This window comes from Pangasianodon hypophthalmus, chromosome 5 (assembly GCF_027358585.1).
Source record: "Pangasianodon hypophthalmus isolate fPanHyp1 chromosome 5, fPanHyp1.pri, whole genome shotgun sequence".
NCBI classification, from domain to species: Eukaryota; Metazoa; Chordata; class Actinopteri; order Siluriformes; family Pangasiidae; genus Pangasianodon; species Pangasianodon hypophthalmus.
This window is the reverse complement of record NC_069714.1, coordinates 1,610,606-1,632,415: the sequence shown is the minus strand read 5'-3', so window position 1 is coordinate 1,632,415 and position 21,810 is coordinate 1,610,606. Positions and strand designations below refer to the sequence as shown.

At 39.6% G+C, this 21,810-nt stretch overlaps 1 protein-coding gene across 4 annotated transcripts; it reads left to right on the top strand.

Moving 5' to 3' along the window:
- Positions 1 to 2,967: 2,967 nt before the first annotated feature.
- rubcnl (rubicon like autophagy enhancer) lies at positions 2,968 to 21,011 on the top strand. Of its 4 annotated transcripts, none has more exons than XM_053234611.1 (13): positions 2,968 to 3,074; positions 6,989 to 7,575; positions 8,356 to 8,417; positions 8,522 to 8,636; positions 10,014 to 10,068; positions 10,189 to 10,270; positions 10,887 to 11,029; positions 11,289 to 11,353; positions 14,751 to 14,989; positions 15,405 to 15,466; positions 16,341 to 16,494; positions 17,153 to 17,243; positions 20,674 to 21,011. In XM_053234611.1, the coding sequence occupies exons 2-13, from the start codon at positions 6,990 to 6,992 to the stop codon at positions 20,766 to 20,768; spliced, it is 1,749 nt and encodes a 582-aa protein (XP_053090586.1). In that variant the 5' UTR covers positions 2,968 to 3,074; position 6,989; the 3' UTR covers positions 20,769 to 21,011. The 4 variants fall into 4 exon arrangements, with proteins under 4 accessions (XP_053090586.1, XP_053090584.1, XP_053090583.1 ...); XM_053234609.1 differs by lacking the exon at positions 2,968 to 3,074 and adding an exon at positions 3,156 to 3,344 and having other exon boundaries at positions 6,961 to 7,575; XM_053234608.1 differs by lacking the exon at positions 2,968 to 3,074 and adding an exon at positions 3,157 to 3,344.
- Positions 21,012 to 21,810: the final 799 nt, after the last annotated feature.

The following is a 21,810-nucleotide window of genomic DNA, read 5'->3' as shown; positions in this document are numbered from 1 at the left end:
TGGGAACGTTGGGTGAACTTTCCAAAACCATCAAGGTATACAAGGTTTCAGAGAGGTTCAGATTGTTTAAAGGTTACCAGAACATTAGGGGAACATCCAAGGTTTACCTTAAGGTTCCAGAGAGCTTCAAATTATTTTAAAGTTATGGAAACTTATCCTCTGAACCCTCGAGGTTCCTGTGAGATTGATATAATTTAAAAGTTACTAGAATGTTAAGAGAATGTTCTCTGAAATATTGTGGTTTACCTTAAGGTTCCAGAGAGATTTAAATTGTTTACAGGTAACCAGAACTTTAAGGGTTTACCACAAAGTTCCTGAGAGGGTTCTTATTATTCAGAAGTTTTGGGAATGTTGGGAGAACTTTCCCAGAATCATCCAGGTTTACCAGAAGGTTCCAGAGAGGTTCAGATTATTTTAAGGCTACCTGAACATTAGGGGAACGTTCTCCGTGGTTTACCTTAAGGTTCCAGAGAGATTTAAATTGTTTACAGGTAACCAGAACTTTAAGGGTTTACCACAAAGTTCCTGAGAGGGTTCTTATTATTCAGAAGTTTTGGGAATGTTGGGAGAACTTTCCCAGAACCATCCAGGTTTACCAGAAGGTTCCAGAGAGGTTCAGATTATTTTAAGGCTACCTGAACATTAGGGGAACGTTCTCAGTGGTTTACCTTAAGGTTCCAGAGGGGTTCAAATAACGTTAGGGAAATGTTCCCCCAAAACATTGTGGGTTACCTCAAGGTTCCTGAGAGGTTTAAACTATTTAAAGGTTACTAGAACATTCTCTTAACCACTGCAGGTTACCACAAGGTTCCTGAGAGGTTCAAATTATTTAAAAATCATGGGAATGTTAGGGGAGCATTCCCTGAACCTTAATGCGCAATGAAATGTGAATGTTATGTTTTCATAAAGAAAAGTTTCCTGGAAAGCCGGAAAATTCCGGGAACGTTATCTGGGAAATGTTATCTGGGTAGATGTAGAAGTTTATTTTACTGTAAAAATAGTAAAGAGTGGTTTGAACACGAGCACCTTCTGCTGATTATGGCTTTTTAAAAAAATTTTTTATTCCTTAATGACTTAAAAATGCGTATCATCCATCCATCAGCTAAAGTATCGAAAGCAGTCCATAAGATGGCGACATGAGTTTATGAAAAGGGAAATGGCTAGAGGAAGTCAAATTAAAAACGGTACTAAAGCGCTGATTGAGGAACAGCGTTTAGGGTTCGACTACAACAACCCTCTGCTGATTATATTCCAGATATGCAGAACATTCAAAGTACACTATATGGCCAAAAGTATGTGCACCCCTGACCATCATATTTATATGTGATTCTTCCCCAAACTGTTGCCAAGAAATCTGAAGCTGACATTTGTATAGAATGTCTTTGTATGCTGTAGTGTTACAATTTCAAGATTTCCCTTTAGTGGATCTAAGAGGCCTAAACCTGTTCCAGGATGACAACGCCCCTGTGCACAAAGCGAGCTCCGTGAAGACACGGTTTGCCAAGATTGGAGTGGAAGAACTCGAGTGATCTGCACAGAGCCCTGACCTCTTGAACACCAACTGAACCCCAAGCGTCCTCGCTTGACATCAGCACCTGACCTCATTCATGCTCTTGTGGCTGAATGAGCAAATCCCCACAGCCACAAGATTATTATAACAGCAAAGGGAGATTCTAACAGCATATGAGTGTGATGGTCATGTGTCCACAAACTTCTGGCCATGGAGCGTAAGTGTTTCTTTAGATTTGCTCTTTAGCATTTCCTTCTGATTAAACTCTTTTCAAGACAACATTATCTAAGACATGCGTTTTCAGTCTGTGTATATTTAGTGTGCGTTTGTCTGTGTTCCACAAAACACCAGACCACAAGTGCACCCTGACTGTAGTCATACCATTATAAATTAATTATGTGTTGAGAACACAGCTGACGTACTGGAACTGAAACTTCTGCAAGCTAGCACAGGTTCCTCTTTTTTTAGCTCAGCAAGTGAAACCATCATGACCACACGACAAACATGAAGTATTTTTTTCCACAGTGATTTGACATTACGTACTCAGTGGCTCTACAGTGCTTTGCTAAAGCAATGAATAATACTATGCAATTCATCCAGTAATCAGGTAAAAAAAAAAAAAAAAACATTTTTATTCGTCATGTGTTATTTGTTTAAGGCATTAAAGTGTTGTGTATCTTGTTTTATTGTCTTTAAACTTTTACAATACTGGTTACAGTACTAAAGAACAGATAGGCATCTTTAATTAATTGGTAATTGATGCAATTTGTTGTCAAACAATTTGTCATAGTCGTATATATAGTCCCATTTTATTCCTCTTATACCACTACGATTACAGATTTTAATATATTAATGAATGGCATGTTGTGCTTTTTTAACTGTTTATAGTTACATTTAATTGTATGGAAAGTTAATTGGAAAAAAAAAAAAAAAACACAGCTTATCGTTTTACCGAGAAACCAGAAAGCACAAACTTACTGGCTGTTACAGAACACTGACACTGGAGACTCCTTCTATAAAAGTGTGTGAACATGTCACCATCACAGCCACATGTCCTTTTTGAGCAACTCATTCCAGATTTAGTCTCCCTTTGCAGTTTGCTGTCTCTAAATATACATCATTTTGGACTATTTTAAGTTTTTACTTCTGGACGACTAGTGGTTAGGTCATGGTGCTCTCAATGCCATGGCCCCGGTTTGATTCCCAGCCAGGGAACCAGCACCAGCCACTGGGGTTGCATGCAACGTTGCACTCCCAGTGCTGGTCTCAAGCCTGGATAACACTGGGGAGGTCACATCTTTTAAATGTCTCCAGGGTCTCGGGTTCAATCCCATTTGTGTAGAGTTTCTGTATATGTTCTACACGGGCTATACCAAATCCCCCCTAGGTTTGAATGAGTGTGTGAATGTGTGGACTGGCATCCTGTCCAGAATGATTTCCTTCCTCATTCCCGGTGTTCCTTGAACCAGGATAAAGGGAATACTGGACATGCGTGAATGCATAACTTTGGAATTTAAAACAAAAACAAAAAACAAAGTGAAGTTAGAAATACTGAAGATTTAAGGTAAGAGCGCCCACTATAGAAGTTTAAATATATAGCATAGTGTGTGTGTGTGTGTGTGTGTGAGTGAGTGAGAGAGAGAGAGAGAGAGGAAGAGAGAGACTTGTCTTCCCTACAGTCAGGGACACACTGCAACACACTGTTCTTACTGCACCGTCTAGCAACTTTCTTATCAAGCACTCAATCTTTTTGAGACTCAGGAAATTCCGGTTTGGGGTGCATTTATTTATTAGAACTAACCACTCTCGTCTCTTCCTGACGCTTCGTGACATGGTAAGATCATAGTTAAAGTGTTTACATGTCTGTGTTTTGGTCTGGTTTTTGTGTGTTTCAGGTTTCTCACAGTTTCTCTTATATAAAATGTCTCTTATATTTTAGTTCTCTTTTTTGCTCTTAGTGGGTTAACCAAGATTTAAATGAGATGAAACTGATCTCTTTTAAAAATATATATATATATTTTTTTTTCTTGTTTGTTGCTTGTAATTAAATTCCTGCGAAGTTTATTTAGGGCGAATTGAAGTATATTGGGACATCAGGTACACTACATGGCCAAAAGTTTGTGGACACCTCACCATCACACCCATGCGTACTTGTTGAACATCTCATTCCAGATTTATTCCCCCCCTGTGTTTGCTGTTATAATAAGCTCCACTCTTCTGCGAAGTCTTTCCACTAGATTTTGTGTTCATTCAGCTACAAGATCATTAGTGAGATCAGACACTGATGTTGGTGAGGAGGTCTGGGGTTCAGTCGGTGTTCCAGTTCATCCCAAAGGTGTTCAGTGGGGTTGAGGTCAGGGCTCTGTGCAGGACACTCGAGTTCTTCCACTCCAACCTTCACACACCATGTCTTCATGGAGCTCGCTTTGTGCACAGGGGCATTGTCATGCTGGAACAGGTTTGAGTCTCGTAGTTCCAGTGAAGGGAAACTGTAATCCTACAGCATTCAGAGACGTTCTATACAATTGTCAGCTTTCAACTTTGTGCCAATACTTTGGAGAAGAACCACATATCAGTGCGATGGTCAAATGTCCAGAAACCTTTTGCCATATCGTGTATATTAGAACATTTAAGCTTAGTAGCATGCAGCATTTTCTGGTGGAAATCAAAACTTGTTACAGAGACCATACAGTGGAACTGCTTGATAGAAGTGATATGACTCATTCATCTAACACCTTAAAAGCAGCTGTTGTCAGCAGCAAACAGGAAGCTGAACCCGAAAAGCTCGAGGTAGGACCAATGACACATGCTTTGGCTAGTTATAAGGTTATAAAATGCTCATGATCCACGTATTTATGATGCATATATAAGATGAGCTACGGTTTTTTAAAAAAAAAAAAAAAAGGTCAACATTAGTTCATAGCTTATAGTGTCATCATTTTCAAGATGTCCCAAAATTACCAAACATGATTTGGTCATTTTGGGAAAGCGTGTATGAGGTTAATTGAGAAACCCAGTGTTGGGGTATTTGGTTTATTAACGTACAGAAAGATTAGACAACGTGATACCATTACTACGTACATGGTGTAATTAACACATACATTGTATTAATACCTAAAGTCTTTAATTTATATTTTTGGTTTAGTTGCAGTAATTTTATTCAGTAACTACTCCATAGCTTCAGTGGACTTAAACAGCAAAGGCATGTGGTAAAGAGAGGGAGGAATTCACGCAGTTCTGGACCATTGCAGGTGTTCACTTAGAGAAATGAGATTTTATGCAACACTGGAGGTTTTGCATGTCACGGCTTGTCTTCCGTGGATTATGTCATACTCATTTTGTCAACCTTTGTTTCTTCAGATTTTAGTCCTCACACATATTGCTAAACAGCATGCTGACTCGATTAAATCAAGGTTTTAATCTGACTGTAATGTAATCATCTTAGAACTTGTTATCAAGGCTTGTAGTACATGAATTAAAGCGTTTCAGTATGTACTATTAAGTAACTGTGGCCTTTATTGCCTAACCATTACAACCACATTTACCCCGGCTTGTAGCAGTAACCACTGAAGATGAATAGATTTTATTCATGCAGGTTTATATTAACAGTTTAAAAACATTTGGAGGTTATATGAAAGTAATCAGCGCTGGGGTGGTGTAATGCGGGCAAACGTGAAGAGGAGTGTTTTATTCCTCTTATCCACAGATATTTGCCAATGATTCATACAAAAATTATAAAGTATGAAATGCCATACATCTTGAAGACTTTCCAGTGAATCCCTGGAGCAGTGGGCAGCCTTTTTTGCTGCAGTGCCTGGGGAGCAGTTGGGGGTTCGGTGCCTTGCTCAAGGGTCTCACCTCAGTCGTGGTATTGAGGGTGGAAGAGAGTGCTGGTCATTCACTCCCCCCCACCTACAATCCCTGCCGGACCTGAAACTTGAACCCGACCTTCAGGTTACAAGTCCAAGACACTAACCATTAGGCCACAACTGCCCCAGTTTTGCTGAAATTCTCACAGAACTCTTGATACTCCGTGTAGGATTCCCATGAGGACTTGGGTTTCTGGGCTTTCTACATTGATGGAGGGGATGTGGAGACACTTGGTATGGCAGTTTGCCCACCAGCGCATGATTTCACGCCCCTTCCAGGAGATCTGAGGGCTGTGGGAATGCATCCACAGGAAGCCCAACACCACCGGGAACTTGGTAGTAATGGTGACAAGGTGACTGCTCTTGCTGCATGGCACTGACGATTTGGTGCAATGGGTGACTGACCTCTCTCCTATGGGTCCTCCGTCCAGGGCTTGTGCTTTCACGGGTTGTTGTAGTGGCTGTAATGGCAGCTGGAGCTTCGCAGCAGGGGTGCCATCAGTGAAGTTCCCAGCTGATCAGTCGATCAGTGCTGTAACAGAATACACACTTCCTGAGTGAGCAATCTGAACTGGCAGTACAAAATTGGGGTGAGAAAGGAATCTGGCTGGACTCACCATGTTGGAATGAGATGTGGAGGGGGGCCGTGAGGAGCACTGTGCCACCTGGTGTTGAGGACTGCCACAGTAAAAGCGTCATTTCATTTCATTTCAAGTTGCAAACAAGACCAATATGTAATGCAGAAGCAGTGTCAAAATTCAGGCAAGGGTCAAACGTTCAGCAAACAACATGAACTAGGGCAGGCAAGAGCAAAACAAGAAAACCAGAAATAACACTAGCTAAATTTCGTAACAATTTATTGACTGTATGACCTTAGCTAGCACTCCAAGTAGCTTGTTAAGGTTAGCCAGTCACTTCTTTTTAAATAAAGTCCACTGACAGAATGATTGGGCATAAAAGATGTCAGCGCTAGAAGAAAATTATGGACAACTAGGACAGTTTCAATTAGTACCTTGCAATAGCTACTTACGAAAATTATACGACTACAGTTTAGCATTTTGGCGCCAACTCACATTTTGATCAAATAGGGCAGTAAATGGCACCATGTTGTCCACTCATATATACAGTTATTGATGAGAAATGTTTCAAAATTTCCACAAACAAATTCAGGCGATTCCACAAATAATTGCGAGTGAGGTTGTGCGTTTTCAAAATAGTTGTGAATCAAAGACTTATTTGCGAATTACAAACAATATTTGTATATCATTTCATTTAGTTATGGATCTCATTTTAGATTTGTGAATCTGTTTATTTGTGGATCTTGTTTTAATTTTTTGTGGAACTTGTTCATTTGTTGCAAATATACCCCCATAGTGCTGTTATAGGAAAGTAATAAGCTTTCCTGTGGTAACATTATCACACCACCCTGTCGTGAATTAATTTCCTGTAACGCATGATCTCATGTCTTTTGTCTCTTCCTTATGTTGTTTTGCAATGTCAGTTAGCAGTCTCTTGTGGAACTTTAGCATTTTGCTTCTAGTTATTGATTGTATATTGTTGCACTTCTGTCTCTTCTTACAGCGTTCTTTGTTTCCCTCCATTTCTTCAGAATGAGTCTTTTGGGCTCTTGCATTGATTCTAATGGCTGTGCTTCTGCCAATTTCCTGATGCGAGTAAAAAATCAAACTGTGGAAGGTGACCAGGGAAAAAAGACAGACCTCCAACCTCTATTTGGATACATCCCAGATGGACAAGGCTCCATTTCCAGACCTGAAGATGAAGGATGGTACTACCTACCCAGGAGCAGTCCTGTCATATCCCGCCGTGAAGAGACGAAAATGAAGAAATCGCCTTCAAATAATAGAGATTTACATGAACACTCTGATGAAAACTTTCGAAAGGGGGAGGACTTTTTTTGGGTTGGACTTTCCTCTGTTTCAAAAATGCTCCAGAACATTTTCCCAGAAGAACAAACGATTCCTACTCCTTCAGCTCGGAGGACTTCTCAGGTTTTGCTTTTGGATACACACAGCGCTTCAGCAGCTACCAGGGACGAAAAATGTTCTGACAAGCAAAGAAACCTTTCACACGGAACTTCAGAGACCCAATCTTCTTCATGTGAGGAAAGTGATCTTCTAAACACCGGAGCCTCACAACCGGAAAAAGGAACTGGCTTGAACAAATGTCTGATCTCAGGTGAGCAAGGTTTACTAACACACACACACACACACACACACACACACACAAACCTGAAGAATCAGGATTCAGTATCCATTGCAAGACCTTTTAAATTTTACATTGATTTGATAATGTTTTTAATTTGAGTGTGTCATTTGTGTGAAACAATTAGTTCTATAATAGGTTCTACAAGTTCTATAATAAAATTCATTTTAAAATATATAAAATGTATCAAGTATTCATATGCCAGTAATTAGTTTTACAGTATTCTCTGATCTTCAGAATAAGCAATGACATCACATTGTACAGTAAATATGAATGATGAATCATACTGTACACACCAAAGCAGAGGATGTTACACAATCAGACAGTTAAACATGGAATATCCACAATTAGTATAAAAAACAAGAACACAGGGAACTAGATACTGCTGTTGGAGCTGTGATGCAGAGTAGGGAGTATGGAGTTGTAATTTTTAAAGAAATTATAAAGATAAAATTAAAAAGCCTGATGAAACACTTAGGCAGGGAGTTAGTCCGTCTGTGTCCAGTAAGGCTTCATAGGAGCATCAGAGAAAGTGTTTACTCTACATTTTAATTACAATAATTACAGCAACCTGAGCATGAATGTGGTTGAACTGGATTAATATGACAGATTAATGTATTTATTCCCTAAATAGCTTCCTGTTATATTGTAAATACTGTATAATAAGAATAAGTAGTGAGTGAATATAAGTACGTAAATGACATGAAGCACACGTCCTTTCTTTTATACACGCTGTGTGATTTGATGTTGAAGGTGCTGAGCACGAAGAGCAAATCTCGGAAGCTTTCTACAGGAACAGTGTGGACCTCGACCAGGTAATGTATGTGTGTGTGTGTGTGAGGAGAACTGTTTCTGCTATGTGTAGCTTTGTGCCAATTAATAAGTGTGTGTGTGTGTGTGTGTGTGTGTGCGTGTGTAGGAGAACGCTCATTTTGTAGTGGTGGATATGGTGCTGGAGGTTCTAGAGGCGGCGAAGTGGGCTGTGTCCCAAAAACATTCAGGCTCCTTTTCCTCAACTGACAGTGGCTACGAAGGTGAAGATCAGATCACTCTGATCTCGATTATCCTACATTTAGCAAAGTGATGTAGAAAATGTAGGGGTATGATGTTGCCTGTTTTAATATGTTTGAAATTGCAAACTAAAATTTAATATAATTTGCAGTGAAATTTCAAAAAAATTCAGAAATTGCAATTTATAGTAAAATTTTTTTTAACTCATTATTAACTCAACAGTAATTTTAAACTCAAGCTCAATTTTTTTTGGATCCAGTTGTTCTTTTCAGTTTCACCTGCTGGTCATTCCTTCCTCCCCTGTTTAAGCTTTCAGTTTTGCTCTGCTGTTTAAATAGTCATGCATCTTTCTCCGCTGCTTTTTCTAGTCATTAAACTTCAACCTAAACATTCATAATAAACTCATGAACGTCAATGTAAAAGCTTTACATTAGCCACTATAAATTCAGAAACCGCTCTGTAAACTTTACTGTAAACTCATAAACGTCACAATAAACTTCACTATAAACTCACAACATTACTGTGAGGTCATAAACTTTACTGTAAAAATATGAATCTTATTGTAAATTTCACTGCAAACTCATAAGCTTGCTGTAACTGTAAACTACTACACTTCAAATCCAGCATCTCTATAAACTTGTAAACTTCATTGTAAACTCATAACCTCGATGTAAACTTGAACCTACTATTAATAACTTTATGAACTTTACTGTAAACTAATAAGCTTCACTGTAAACCTCACTATAAACTCAGAAATATTACTGTGAGGTCATAAACTTTACTGTAAAAATATGAATCTTAACGTCAATTTCACTGAAAACTCATAAGCTTGCTGTAACTGTAAACTACTCCTGTTCAAATTTATCATCTCCATAAACTTGTAAACTTCATTGTAAACTCATAACCTCGATGTAAACTTGAACCTACCATTAACAACTTTATGAACTTTACTGTAAACCCATAAGCTTCGCTGTAAACTTCACTATAAACTCAGAACTCGTAAACTTTACTGTAAAAAATGAATATTAATGTAAATTTCACAGTAAATGTCATTGTATACTCAAACGTCACAGTGAAGTCACAAACATCAATGTGAACACATTTAACCCATAAACTTCCCATAGGCCTTGATACTAAATTCACAGTAAACATCCCTGCTTTATTATTAGCCTTATTAACTTTCATAAACCATAAATCTATAAACTGTAATCTCATAAACTTTAATGTACTCTAAACTTCTAAATTTCACTCTAAACTCATAACCAAACCTGTGAATTCTTTTTGTTGTAAACTTTTCAAACTCAGACCTCACTGCTAACTCAATTATACACTTGTAAACTTTACTGTAAACATCATTTCTAATAATTCCTAAAAGTTGTTGTTGTTGTTGTTTTTGTCAGAACTCTGTGACCATAGACTTTCTTCAAACAGGAGTTCCCAGAATTTAGCCCGCAGGTACATACGATATTCTGATAAAACGATTTACATGTGATAATGTTTTTGCTTGTTCAGATGCTCAGGTTTGTGTGTGTGTGTATGTGTGTGTGTGTATGTGTGTATGTGTGTGTGCGTCAGATGTTCAGCAGAAATTCTCGCACAGAACTTGCTTGTGGAACTCGAGAGGTGGTGGATTTCCTCAGAAGAGCTGCTACGGGAAGTGAGAATGTGAACACGCACACGCACGCACACACACACACACACACACACACACACACACGCACGCGCACACACACACATGCAAAGTGCTCCCACAACATTTACATTTTTATTCTTTTTATATTAATTGTATTCCATTGTTTTCAGTAGTTTAATAACTACTAGAACAACCACACTACAATATTCTACTTAACAGATCCTTTTTATTCAGTAAAATAATATTATAAAATGGAAACAAATCCATTGTTTCACTGTGTGTGAGGTCCTCATATGACATTGAAATCTCACTGAATCTCTTGTTCACACACCATTTTCTTCATGTTTTGAAGCTAAAAATATTTTATATAATTAGAGTAGCATACAGTACGTAGGTTCCAAACACACTGTGTTCATTTTTTTCTCTTAATGACCGATACACTTCGTGTACTTTATCGTCACTACTGCTTTTAGTCAATAAGTCAATAACACATGGTTTTGGCCCGTTATGTAAAGAATAACAAGATTTTGAATGCATCTTTTATGAAGTTTATAACAAATGAGTTAAAAGATCATTTTTAGTAGCGGTCTGAGACCACTGAAGTCCAATGTGCTGACAGCTAACGTTATTTTGCCTACAGTTTCCCCTGGCTACTGTCTCCATGGCACCAGGAGGCGAAGCCAGCTTGAGTGACGAGATCCGTCAGAAAAGCCGAATGAGGGGGACACTGCTGTGGACTCCACCCCAATTTCAGATAATATCCAGCGTGAATCCGACACAGAGGTGATTCAGAAATCGCTGCATATACAAATATTTTCTTATAAATTCTATACAATAATGGTTCTATCTGTATGTAACAAATTTTTGCAAGGACACATTCATTGCTCCTTGCTATTTTATCACAAATTACTAGGAATTACAATATAATTATTGTGAATACGGTCATGTTTAAAGAATCCGATCCGTTTTTGTTTGTGCCGACTTTATGCTTTGAGTGCCTTATTAGTCGACCGTTTATTTTTTTTCATTTCATATTGCACAGGCGCAGTGACGTCATTGCCTCTCAGCAGTTCCTTTGTGCTGGCTGTGGGACAGAAATCGAACCACGTAAGTCCATTTTGGTTGCATCACAAGCTCGTGTGTTAGATAAATGATGAAGATAAAACAGCTCACTTACTTTACACTTTATTTCAGTACACAGCTGTAAAAATCTTCCATTTATTAACCAACTTACTGATCACAATTTCTCAGTGTTAAAACTGATGTATCGTCACAGGTTCATCTGTCACTGTAAGCACCCAAATAAAATAATATGAAATTCAAATAAAATATCAAAAACTGTTGATGGACAGGATTTTATCTGGTTTACCATCTGGCATATTGTTTAAAATGGCTGATGTTCTACTTAGGACACTATCGCTGTACACATTAGGGGTGTAACGCAATGGCACTGATTGTATCTGTATTTGGATTTGAACTAGAAATCAACAAACATTACACTGTTTCAGTAAAATGGCAAGTACAACACAGTACAGTAAACACATGATAAGGAAATCAAGCTGTTGTTTACTGTTCTGCACAATCATGTTCACATTTACAATTCATATGTAAATGTATGGAAGGACTGTTGCAAAATAAATCTCTGAAGTTGCACGTGTGATCTCAAGTAAACATGTGATGTTATGTGAATAATTGTGATGTGAAATTCCTGTCTTTTAGCAGAGCAGTGATTTACAGCATTTACTGGCCAAATAAATTGTGCAAAAATGTTTGTTTTCCAGGAACAAAATGGTCTCCACTGTAGTTTTTAATCTAGTTTCATGTTTTTACTTTAATTCATTTTTTTATTAAATACAACCATGGGTTTATATAACCATGGGTTATAAAACCATGGATTTGCTATGGTTCAGTCTATCGGTAATGTTAATAAATCTAGTCTATAATAAATCTTAATAAATGTTATCACAAACTTTCCTGCTTCAACCATTCCTGGATGCCAACCTCTTGGATGCCTTCTTGTGCTTGTGCAGACCCATGTATGTTGAGACCTTACCACAAATAATCAGTGGCCTTCTGTCCCTGGAACCTTCTCAGTGAGATGCCACTGGCTTCCATGTTGGTTCCGAGTGACAGAGAACTTGGCGGTTATTCTATGTTCACAGAACCGTAGTTACATGCATAACTAGCATGCTATTTCACCTCTCCTAACCACTAGGGGCAGTGGTTAAACAGCTGACAAACTTTTACAGACTCAGCCTAGGACTGACTGGAATTGTACTAGGATATGATCACCATACTCACTCAGCTAGGAGGGGCGATGCTGACCTTGTAGACCCTGGAAATGTACACAATGACACCCGGGTACTTGAAGTGCGGAACTCCTGGAGTGGCACACCTATGAGTAGTTTGGAAACACTCCTTGTAGAATGGCACATCACAGTAGGATTGGGCTTCTAGCCCATTTCTTAGGCCATAGTGATGACATGCCACTCAGTGGGTCAAACTGCTTAGACAGGACCCTGTGTCTTGGCATAGTAAAAGATGAATGAATGATTAGATAAGCTAATATCTGCCATGCGGCTCAAATACTAAGGCATCTACTAAATGTACTGCGTATTGACCTTAGCAGAGTACTGTGAAGTCAATCGCTTGGTTCATGCGATATATAACCTTAGGCAGGAACCCTGGGTTTTGGCCTCAAGGTTCATTCCAGAACCTTCTGCAGTGCCTGCAGGACATGCTTATCCCACTTTTGCTGCCGTAATTGCCAGCACAAAAGGGCTGTCTATAATGGGGCCTATTCCAAACCAGCATACTGTATGTGTCCATATGGAGAGATTTTAATAGACACCAACACAAGGGTGAGATCCCATGCTATGACATAGTCATCAGTCTGCCCACTGCACCAAGGAGCCAAACCCATGGCGCACATAGCCTGGGGGCGATGCCACGCCATTCCTTTTGTCTATGACAATAAGTCTGCCCAGGAAGGATTTCCCAGGGTGTCTCAGTCACTAGACCAGGAGTAGAAACCAGGGTCTCGCTGGCACTTTTGGGGGATTTTTTGGCTGAATACTGGGTAGCATGGGCAGAATCAATGAAGGATGTGGGAACATATGCAGTAGGTCATAAGGTCAATTGTGGGCTACTGTGTCTTGTCCCAGAGAGGCACTCTTGAGAAACACATGCCATGGGGAATCGACTCAGCATTGGCAAAGAGGTCCGACTGTGTCTGGACAAATTTCCCAGATCTGTTGCAACACCTGTGGGTGCAAACATCACTCTCCTTGGAGTAAGCTCTGCCTCGACAGGATGTCAACTGCACCACTATGCTGACCCAATTGGCAAGTGTCACTCTGTACATCACTGTGTTGTTGGAGCAGATTAGGATGTGTCTCAACACAGGAAGAACTTCAGGTTGAACTCACTTCCTTAATTCTAACAGTCTAAGCATTCTTAGCAGTAGCTGGAACCAGCCATTGCAACCTACATAAATTGACTGGCAAGTGTGGCAATATCAGCCACACATTGGGACAAAAAGCTGGCTGGCATTCCCAATGAATCTAGCTTCACTGCAATTAATAATTTGGTCTGTTCTGGTACTAAGGATTTTACCAAGTTCATCCTGAGCCTGAGTAACGTAATGTGTGCAAGGAGGGGGATTTGTTTGGAATGGCCTCCTCTCTGGTCGAGACCCTGTTCAAAAAACTCTGTTCCAGAGTGTTGATGGCAAGAAACAGCCATTGATTGCACAGACACACTGATGTGACCCTGTCAGTGGGTGCACAACATAAACAACATCTTATAGCCTTGCATTCATGAAAGGGAGCTTTAAAGAATTAGACAAGCACTAATGTTCTTCTTCTGTACTGAGAAGTACATGAAGTTGAACAAATTGATCTGACAATGGGAACTACCCTTCTGACTGTGGCTCTGTTCAGAGGAAAATAAATTTTATTGAACTGCCACTTGACTGGGCCTGAGCCCCAAAGGCTGACCAAGTGGTAGAATTGAAAAATTTGATTGCACATGTCTGGAAGCATGAATAGTGCCAAACACAACTGGCAACATCCATTTGTCTGGTGGACATCCATCCTGCATCCTGTCCTAGGTGTCTCACTATGGAGTCAGAGGCTCATGGGCACAAGTTCTCAATGTATGTGGCTCAGGCATCCCACTTTTCCAGCTGGTGTGTTTTATTGGTTTGTTGTAGCCGAAGCTTCTGATGGATAATGCCACATGACACAACATTTATGCACAATTTCAGGGTTTTTTCTGTCAAAAAAGTTCCAGTATAGTTCCTTGCAACATTTCACAAATTTTTTTTTGTCAATATATGGATAATATTGCAGTTAAATGGCATTTCCACTACAGTGGACTACAGTGACACACATTTCAAATTGCTTAAATATTTTTCAAAAAAAAAAATACTTGGATGGAAACCTGGCTATAGACAAGTCTATTTCAGATGTGTTCCTGTTCTATTCTCACATTTGTCCTCTAGGGTACATGAAGAGGTTGCGATACTGTGACTACCTGGGCAAGTATTTTTGCGATGGTTGCCACGGCGGTGGCGAAGCCATAATCCCAGCGCGTGTTTTGAGCCACTGGGATTTTGGACGATACCCAGTGTGCCAGTTTTCCAAGCAGCTACTGGAATCCATTTGGGAAAAGCCACTGTTTAAGATCACCGATGTAGCTAAGAACCTGTACTCCCAGGCCAAGGAGCTGCAGAAATTCAAGGTCAATTTTTTTTACCTTTGAATTGCCACATAACTAAATCCAAATGACACACACACAAGTAATTCTAATGAATTTCTACAAGAAAGAAGGAAAAAGCATAAAAGAGATTTTTAAGGTGGAAAAGGAAAGCTCTAACATTTTAAAGACTGATTTTTCCTTCCTGTTCATTTTTAACATTTTAAAAATATTTTCCTTAAAAAAATAGCTCCAGTCCCTGGGCTGGCTCAATCTTTACTCCTGGCTCAGATGATGAGACTTGATCTAGTGTCTGTCTCTTGGTCATCATCACTGATCCTGCTCTAGTCCTGTTTCAGACTATGTTGCTGCTTTTAAGAATTCTTTCACTGTTATGTTACAGAATATTATTAATAAAGCTCTAAATCTCATGTTTCACAATTGCATTCTTCTCTTCCAGGAGATCCAGGAGCAGCTGATCTCCATTAAGAAGCTGCTAAGAGCATGCAGACTATCTGAAGGGTAAAGTTGGCCATATGGTTAAAAATGAAGCAAATTTAAATGAGTAAATCCCATTCTACTGTTGAATTTTTAAAAAGTCAGTGACGAGCTGCTAAGCTTTTGGTTAGGGCATCATATACTCTGACAAATATACTCCGAAAACACTCAATTTCATGTCACATGGTTTTGATTGATCTTGGTTATTAGCACGATTAAACAGTTATACATTTATCCAACTCTGGCTTTGCATTATAGAAGACTCACTCAAAGTTTCTAGTGAGTCAGATTAGGCTTCCACTGGAAATGCTACACTTCCAGCAACAGTGGGAAGATGCATCACTAATTAATAGTAGTCATTACGTACCCTGATCTAATGTATGGCCTCTAAGACACCTGCTCCACCACCAGCCTGCATGTCAAACCATATTTTGACAAATTCCATAGCTAGCCCCAGTGGCTTATGGTTCAGTAATAGCTCCAGTCCCTGGGCTGGTTCAATCTTTACTCCTGGCTCAGATGATGAGACTTGATCTAGTGTCTGTCTCTTGGTGATCCTGCTCTAGTCCTGTTTCAGACTATGTTGCTGCTTTTGTGTGTATTCCAGGCTTACCTCTATGTCCCTGCCCTGTCTCTGTTCCCCCATGCTGTCTTTTCTTATCAGTACTGCAGCCTCTGCCACCCATGATCAGTGATGATCCAGTCTGCTGTTATCAATGTATTGTATTAGTTTTCCCACTCCTAGCCCTAGTTCCCAGTCCTTCTTTTTTCTGATTTCTTTGACTACCATGTCTACCTGCAATCTGAATCTTGCTACAGATTAGAACAGCCATAAATACAGTAAGGACATTCCTCTGCCTCTGACTCTCATGTCCTACTTCATTCTTTATACATGCAGAGTCCTGGAGGAGTTCCAGCAGCTTCCATCCCACCTGAGCGACGAGCTCCACGTTTATGCCATGGATGACCTCGTCAAGATCAAAAGGGGTCATCATCTTACCACGGCAAAGGCAGTGATGCGTTCTGCGACAAACCACGTGGAGGCCTGTGAGGTGTATATCAAACTCAGAATTACAATTATGTAACTAGTTGAAAGTATAAAAGTAGTTGTAACATGCGGTGAGTTGAGACAGGATGCAACTGTGTGTACACAGCATCGTGTTTTTTAGGGTAATTCCAGAAATGGTTGTGGTAATTCAGGTGGGGCTTAATTCACAGGCAGACAGTACAAACAAGAGTAATCCATATTCCTATAAACATTGAAAACATGCATGGGTCAAAACCAGGAAGTATAATTAGGAACATAGAAATAGAAAACAAGGAACAAGGAAACGTGGGTAACCATGGCTCCGAAACGCACAATTGCAAATGACAAAATCTCACAAAGAAACAAAGACACGAGAGGGTACTAATAGGCAAACTAATCAAGACCTAATCCTAAACAGGTGCACACAATTGTGTAATAAGCAAATGGGTGGAGACAGGGCCAAAACAGAAACTAGACCCTTGAGCGAAGGGGGAATCTGTGACAGTTTTGAACGTTTTACGTTATTCTTTGCCTGAGTTCTAAATTTTTGAGATTGAACATTAGTGTTAAACAAAAAGCATGCTTGATTTGAGAAACCAAACATATTCTTGTTTCAAAGGTCCCCTGATGCTCTGGTTGAATATACTGCTGTCATTTTTATCATTCTCTCTCTCTCTCTCTAGCTATGCCAGGCAAAAGGCTTTATCTGTGAGTTCTGCCGTGGAAAGGATGTGCTCTTCCCCTTCCAGACAGACATCTGCACACGCTGTCAAGGTGACTTCATACTGACGCCAGTGACATCGCACCAACCCCAGTGACATCACATCACTAGGCACACCGCGCTGTTCAACATACTTTGCACCTGGCACTTATCAGAATAAACTAACAAAGTAGTAAAATCAGCTGTCATGGATAGAAGTAGTGGTTTTCAAAATAAATCATATATTTTTCTTCATCAGCCATTTTTTTCATATTGTGTCATATTCAGTGCCTTCTGGGCAGATTCTGTTCCTACAGTCTCATCTAACAAACTTCACTAAAGGAATTCCCCTTATAATGGTGTCAAAGAGAAAATGCTGAGGTGTAATAAAAAGCATAATGAAACTATGATTCTATGATGGTGGCTTAGTTGTTGCCTTGCACCTCCAGGGTTGGGGGCTCAAATCATTTTGCATGAGTTTGCATGTTCTCCCCGTACTCCAGGGGTTTCCTCGGGGTACTCCGGGTTCCTCCCCCAGTACGAAGACACGCGTTTTAGGCTGATTGGCAAATTGTCCAAATTGTCCGTAGTGTGTGTGTGCGATTGTGCCCTGCGATTGTGCCCTAGGTTGGCACCCTGTCCAGGATGTCCCCTAACTTGTGCCCTGAGTTCCCTGGGATAGGCTCCGCCACGGCCCTGTGTAGGATAAGCTGTACTGAGAATAGATGGATGGAAGGGTTCTATGACTAAGTGGAGTGCCACCATGGAAGTATCCTTCGGAATTAGCTGGAGATTTCCCTTGGACTCATTTCCTAGCCGAGTACTAATAGCAAAATTTGTGACCGTGACATCATGTGTGTTGCCTATAAAAGGTCCACACTATGTTACGCTCATTCTCTTGCCGTTCTTGTGAACCTGAGTGACCAAGATGTTCTCCACTCAGTAGAAGAACCACCATTCTACTTCCCTATGTTCTGGGCCGCAAGGGTAGTCTCTTCCAGGAGCTAGTGTGGGCCATATATCAAAGTCATCAACAGTGTTTGTAACACTTCCTGTTGCATATCTCAGACAATACATACTGATACCTTCTATGGGGAATGATGAATGACCATTCAAAGGGTTGATATAGCTCCCTCTTGAGGATGATAGTCACTCAAGTAAGTTTAATTTGATATACTAAAGTTGACTTTTTTTTTTTTACATAGCCAACTACTCCATCGCTACATGACAGCTAATGAAAATAGTTAGTTAGAAAACCAGCCAGTTATTACACAAAATATAAACCAGTTTCATGTCAGAAGTTGGATTTAAACCCACACTCTTCATTTAGACATCATAATTCTCCTTTATAAGGGAAGGTTTAAACTTGTAGCCTGGAACCTTAACTTTAACTAGCATGATAGTGACTGTTGCTAATGCTAAAATGTTAGCACAGGTGCAATTAGTTGCAATTAGTTGTAATCAGTATACAGTGGGTTTGGAAAGGATTCAGACCATTCAGTTTTTGCACACACTATAGATTTTACTTAAAATGGATTAAATTGAATTTATTGCCTTCAATCTACACACAGTGACATAATGGCAACACGAAAATTAGAAAAGTTTGCAAATTTATTACTTAAAAACAGAAACTTCTCATTAAGATAAGTATTCAAGCCCTTTATTCAGTACTCACCAGTCTCCCTGTACCTGCTGCTGAAATGAATTTGTTTTGCCATGTTAGTTTTGTAGCTCTGGTGCAAGCTTGTCTTGTGTGATACACACATACTCACTTTATTAGGGACACTCTACTATTACTGGGTAAGGCCTCCCTTTGCTCTCAAAACAGCCTCAATTCTTCTGTCATGGATTCCACAAGATGTTGGAAACATTCCTTTGAGATTCTGGTCCATGTTGACATGATTGCATCACACAATTCCTGCAGATTTTTCAGGTGCACTTTCATGCTGTGAATCTCCTGTTCTACTACGTCCCAAAGGTGATCTACTGGATTCAGATCCGGTGACTGGGAAAGCCACTGAAGAACACTGAACTCATCGCCATGTCTATGACGAGTCGACTTTTGCTTTGGGACATGGTGCATCATCATGCTGAAAGTAGCCATTAGAAGATGGTAAATCGTGGACATGAAGGGATGCACATGGTCAGCAACAATACTCAAATAGGCTGTGGCATTCAAGCGATGACTGATTGGCCCAAAGTGTGCCAAGAAATCATTCCCCACACCATTACATTACCTCCACCAGCCTGGACTGTTGACACAAGGCAGGTTGGGTCCATGGATTCATGCAGTTGGTGCCAAATTCTGACCATCTGTGTTCCTCAGGAGAAATCACGCTTAATCAGACCAGGCCACTTTTTTCCAGTCTTCAACTGTCCAGTTTTGGTGAGCCTGGAGCATGATGTGGTCTTCTGTTTTTGTAGCCCATCCACTTCAAGGTTCGACATGTTGTGCATTCGGAGTTGCTTTTCTGCTCACCGCAATTGTACAGAGTGGTTATCAGCACTTGCTGGATGGTTTTTCTTTATTGGACTATTCTGTGTAAACTGTAGAGACTGCTGTGTGTGAAAATCCTTCACACATGCTACTCCTGAGATACCAGTGATCCTGACCCCTTCTGATTTCGGGACCTGCCTGATCCATCCTGACGCCCTACTTCTGGTTGGAGTTCTCGTCACTTGGAAATCACTCGCTGCTGCTTAGGATGGCCCACATGGACAAACTAAAGATACATGTTAGAAACCATGAAGATGGCTTTGGCTGCAATTGATATGAACAGTTTTGTACTCAAGTCTCCATCAGTGAACAGTTGATAACTTCAACAAAATAGACTTCATGTGAAAACTATGATGAATTTCCTGGTTACACAATTGCAAGTTTGACCACGTAGTACACAGTTGTAGAAGGGAATTATTTATAATTGCACTATCCGTTATCACCCAGATGAGGATGGGTTCCCTTTTGAGTCTGGTTCCTCTCAAGGTTTCTTCCTCATATCGTCTCAGGGAGTTTTTCCTCACCACTGTCATGTCTGGCTTGCTCATTAGGGATAAATTTAAAATTTAAATCCTCAATCTATATATATATATATTTCTGTGAAGCTGCTTTCTGACAATGTCTATTGTTAAAAGCGCTATACAACTAAAATTGAATTGAACTGAAAATCCCCGGAGATCAGCAGTTATAGAAATACTTAAACCAGCACATCTGGCACCAACAATCATGCCACGGTCAACATCACTGAGATCACATTTTTCCCCATTCTGATGGTTGACGTGAACATTACCTAAAGCTGCTGGCCCGTATGTGTATGATTTTATGCATTGCATTGCTGCCATATGATTGACTGATTAGATAATTGCATGAATAAATAGGTGTACTAGTGTTCCTAATAAAGTGCTCAGTGACTTTATTACAGATAAGCGGGAAAGTTTTTTAACCAAACTAGTCATTTAAATGTTCAGAAACTCATGCTTTCTCTCTCCTTCTCTCTCTCTCTCTAGAGTGTAGAGCTTGTTTCCACACTTTGTGTTTCCAAGACGAAGCGTGTCCTAAGTGCGCCCGACTCCAGATCAGAAGAGCTGCCAGGAGAAATTAGGAAATTATGATAATAATAATAATAATAAAAATAAAAAAGTCATTAAATGCTGCTCAATTACTTACCAATGTACAGCAGAATCCTTATGAAGTTTATACTTGGATGCTATTGTCTTGTTTTAATAACTTGGGGAAGCCTTGAAATTTTTAATGAAACTACTTTCTTGTTTTTTCTGTCTGCATATGACTGAATACTGTGTATTTGTAGAAAATGCCATGCATTAAAAAATGTATATTTTTTAAATCTTGCATTTAAAAGCTGTTCTGTTGACTCATGTTGGCTTAAAACACTTCATGATGGTTTTAGTCTGTCACTCCTCTGTTTGTCTGTAATGTATATATGTTTATGTCTGCAATGTTTAGGTCTATATATGGAGTATGTAGATGAATACAGATCAAGAAGGCTCTATATTGATAATATACAATATACTGTATACTGTTTAATATATAACAACACGTGGCTGGAGTGGGAAATGCTTATCCTCTATGAAGTGCTTCAGAATCAACCAAGTCAGTAGACTGCTTTTATTATGAAAAAAAGTCAGTGCTTTTGGCATATTTTGGATTATTGTTCCAGCATACTCCAATGTTAAAATGCAGATATCTTATGCAAAATTAGTACAGGTTGGCAGGTCTGATACAATCATTTAAATATTTATTTTTATTTTCCATGTCAATTCTCACCAATTCCACCTGGATAACTCTGAATTAGCCTCCAGGTGACACTCAATCCTAAACCTAAGGAAAATTATGTTTGGGGTCCCACAACCTACCCTATGTGCACACATCCTCTACCACGGTAACACAATACCCTTTCCACATACCTTTCTTTTTATAATCTGCTGTCTGTAAAGCTGTTTGATGGACCGAACCACTTAGCAAGACAATACTAGCTTTAATTTTGTAAGTCATTGGCATTTGGTAATTAGATAATGATAAAAGAAACCACTAGAATATAGGAAAAGTATTATGTAATTAAAAAGATGCAAGCAAAAGGAACCATATGCATGCAGTATTTAACACAGCAACACCTGAGCACCACA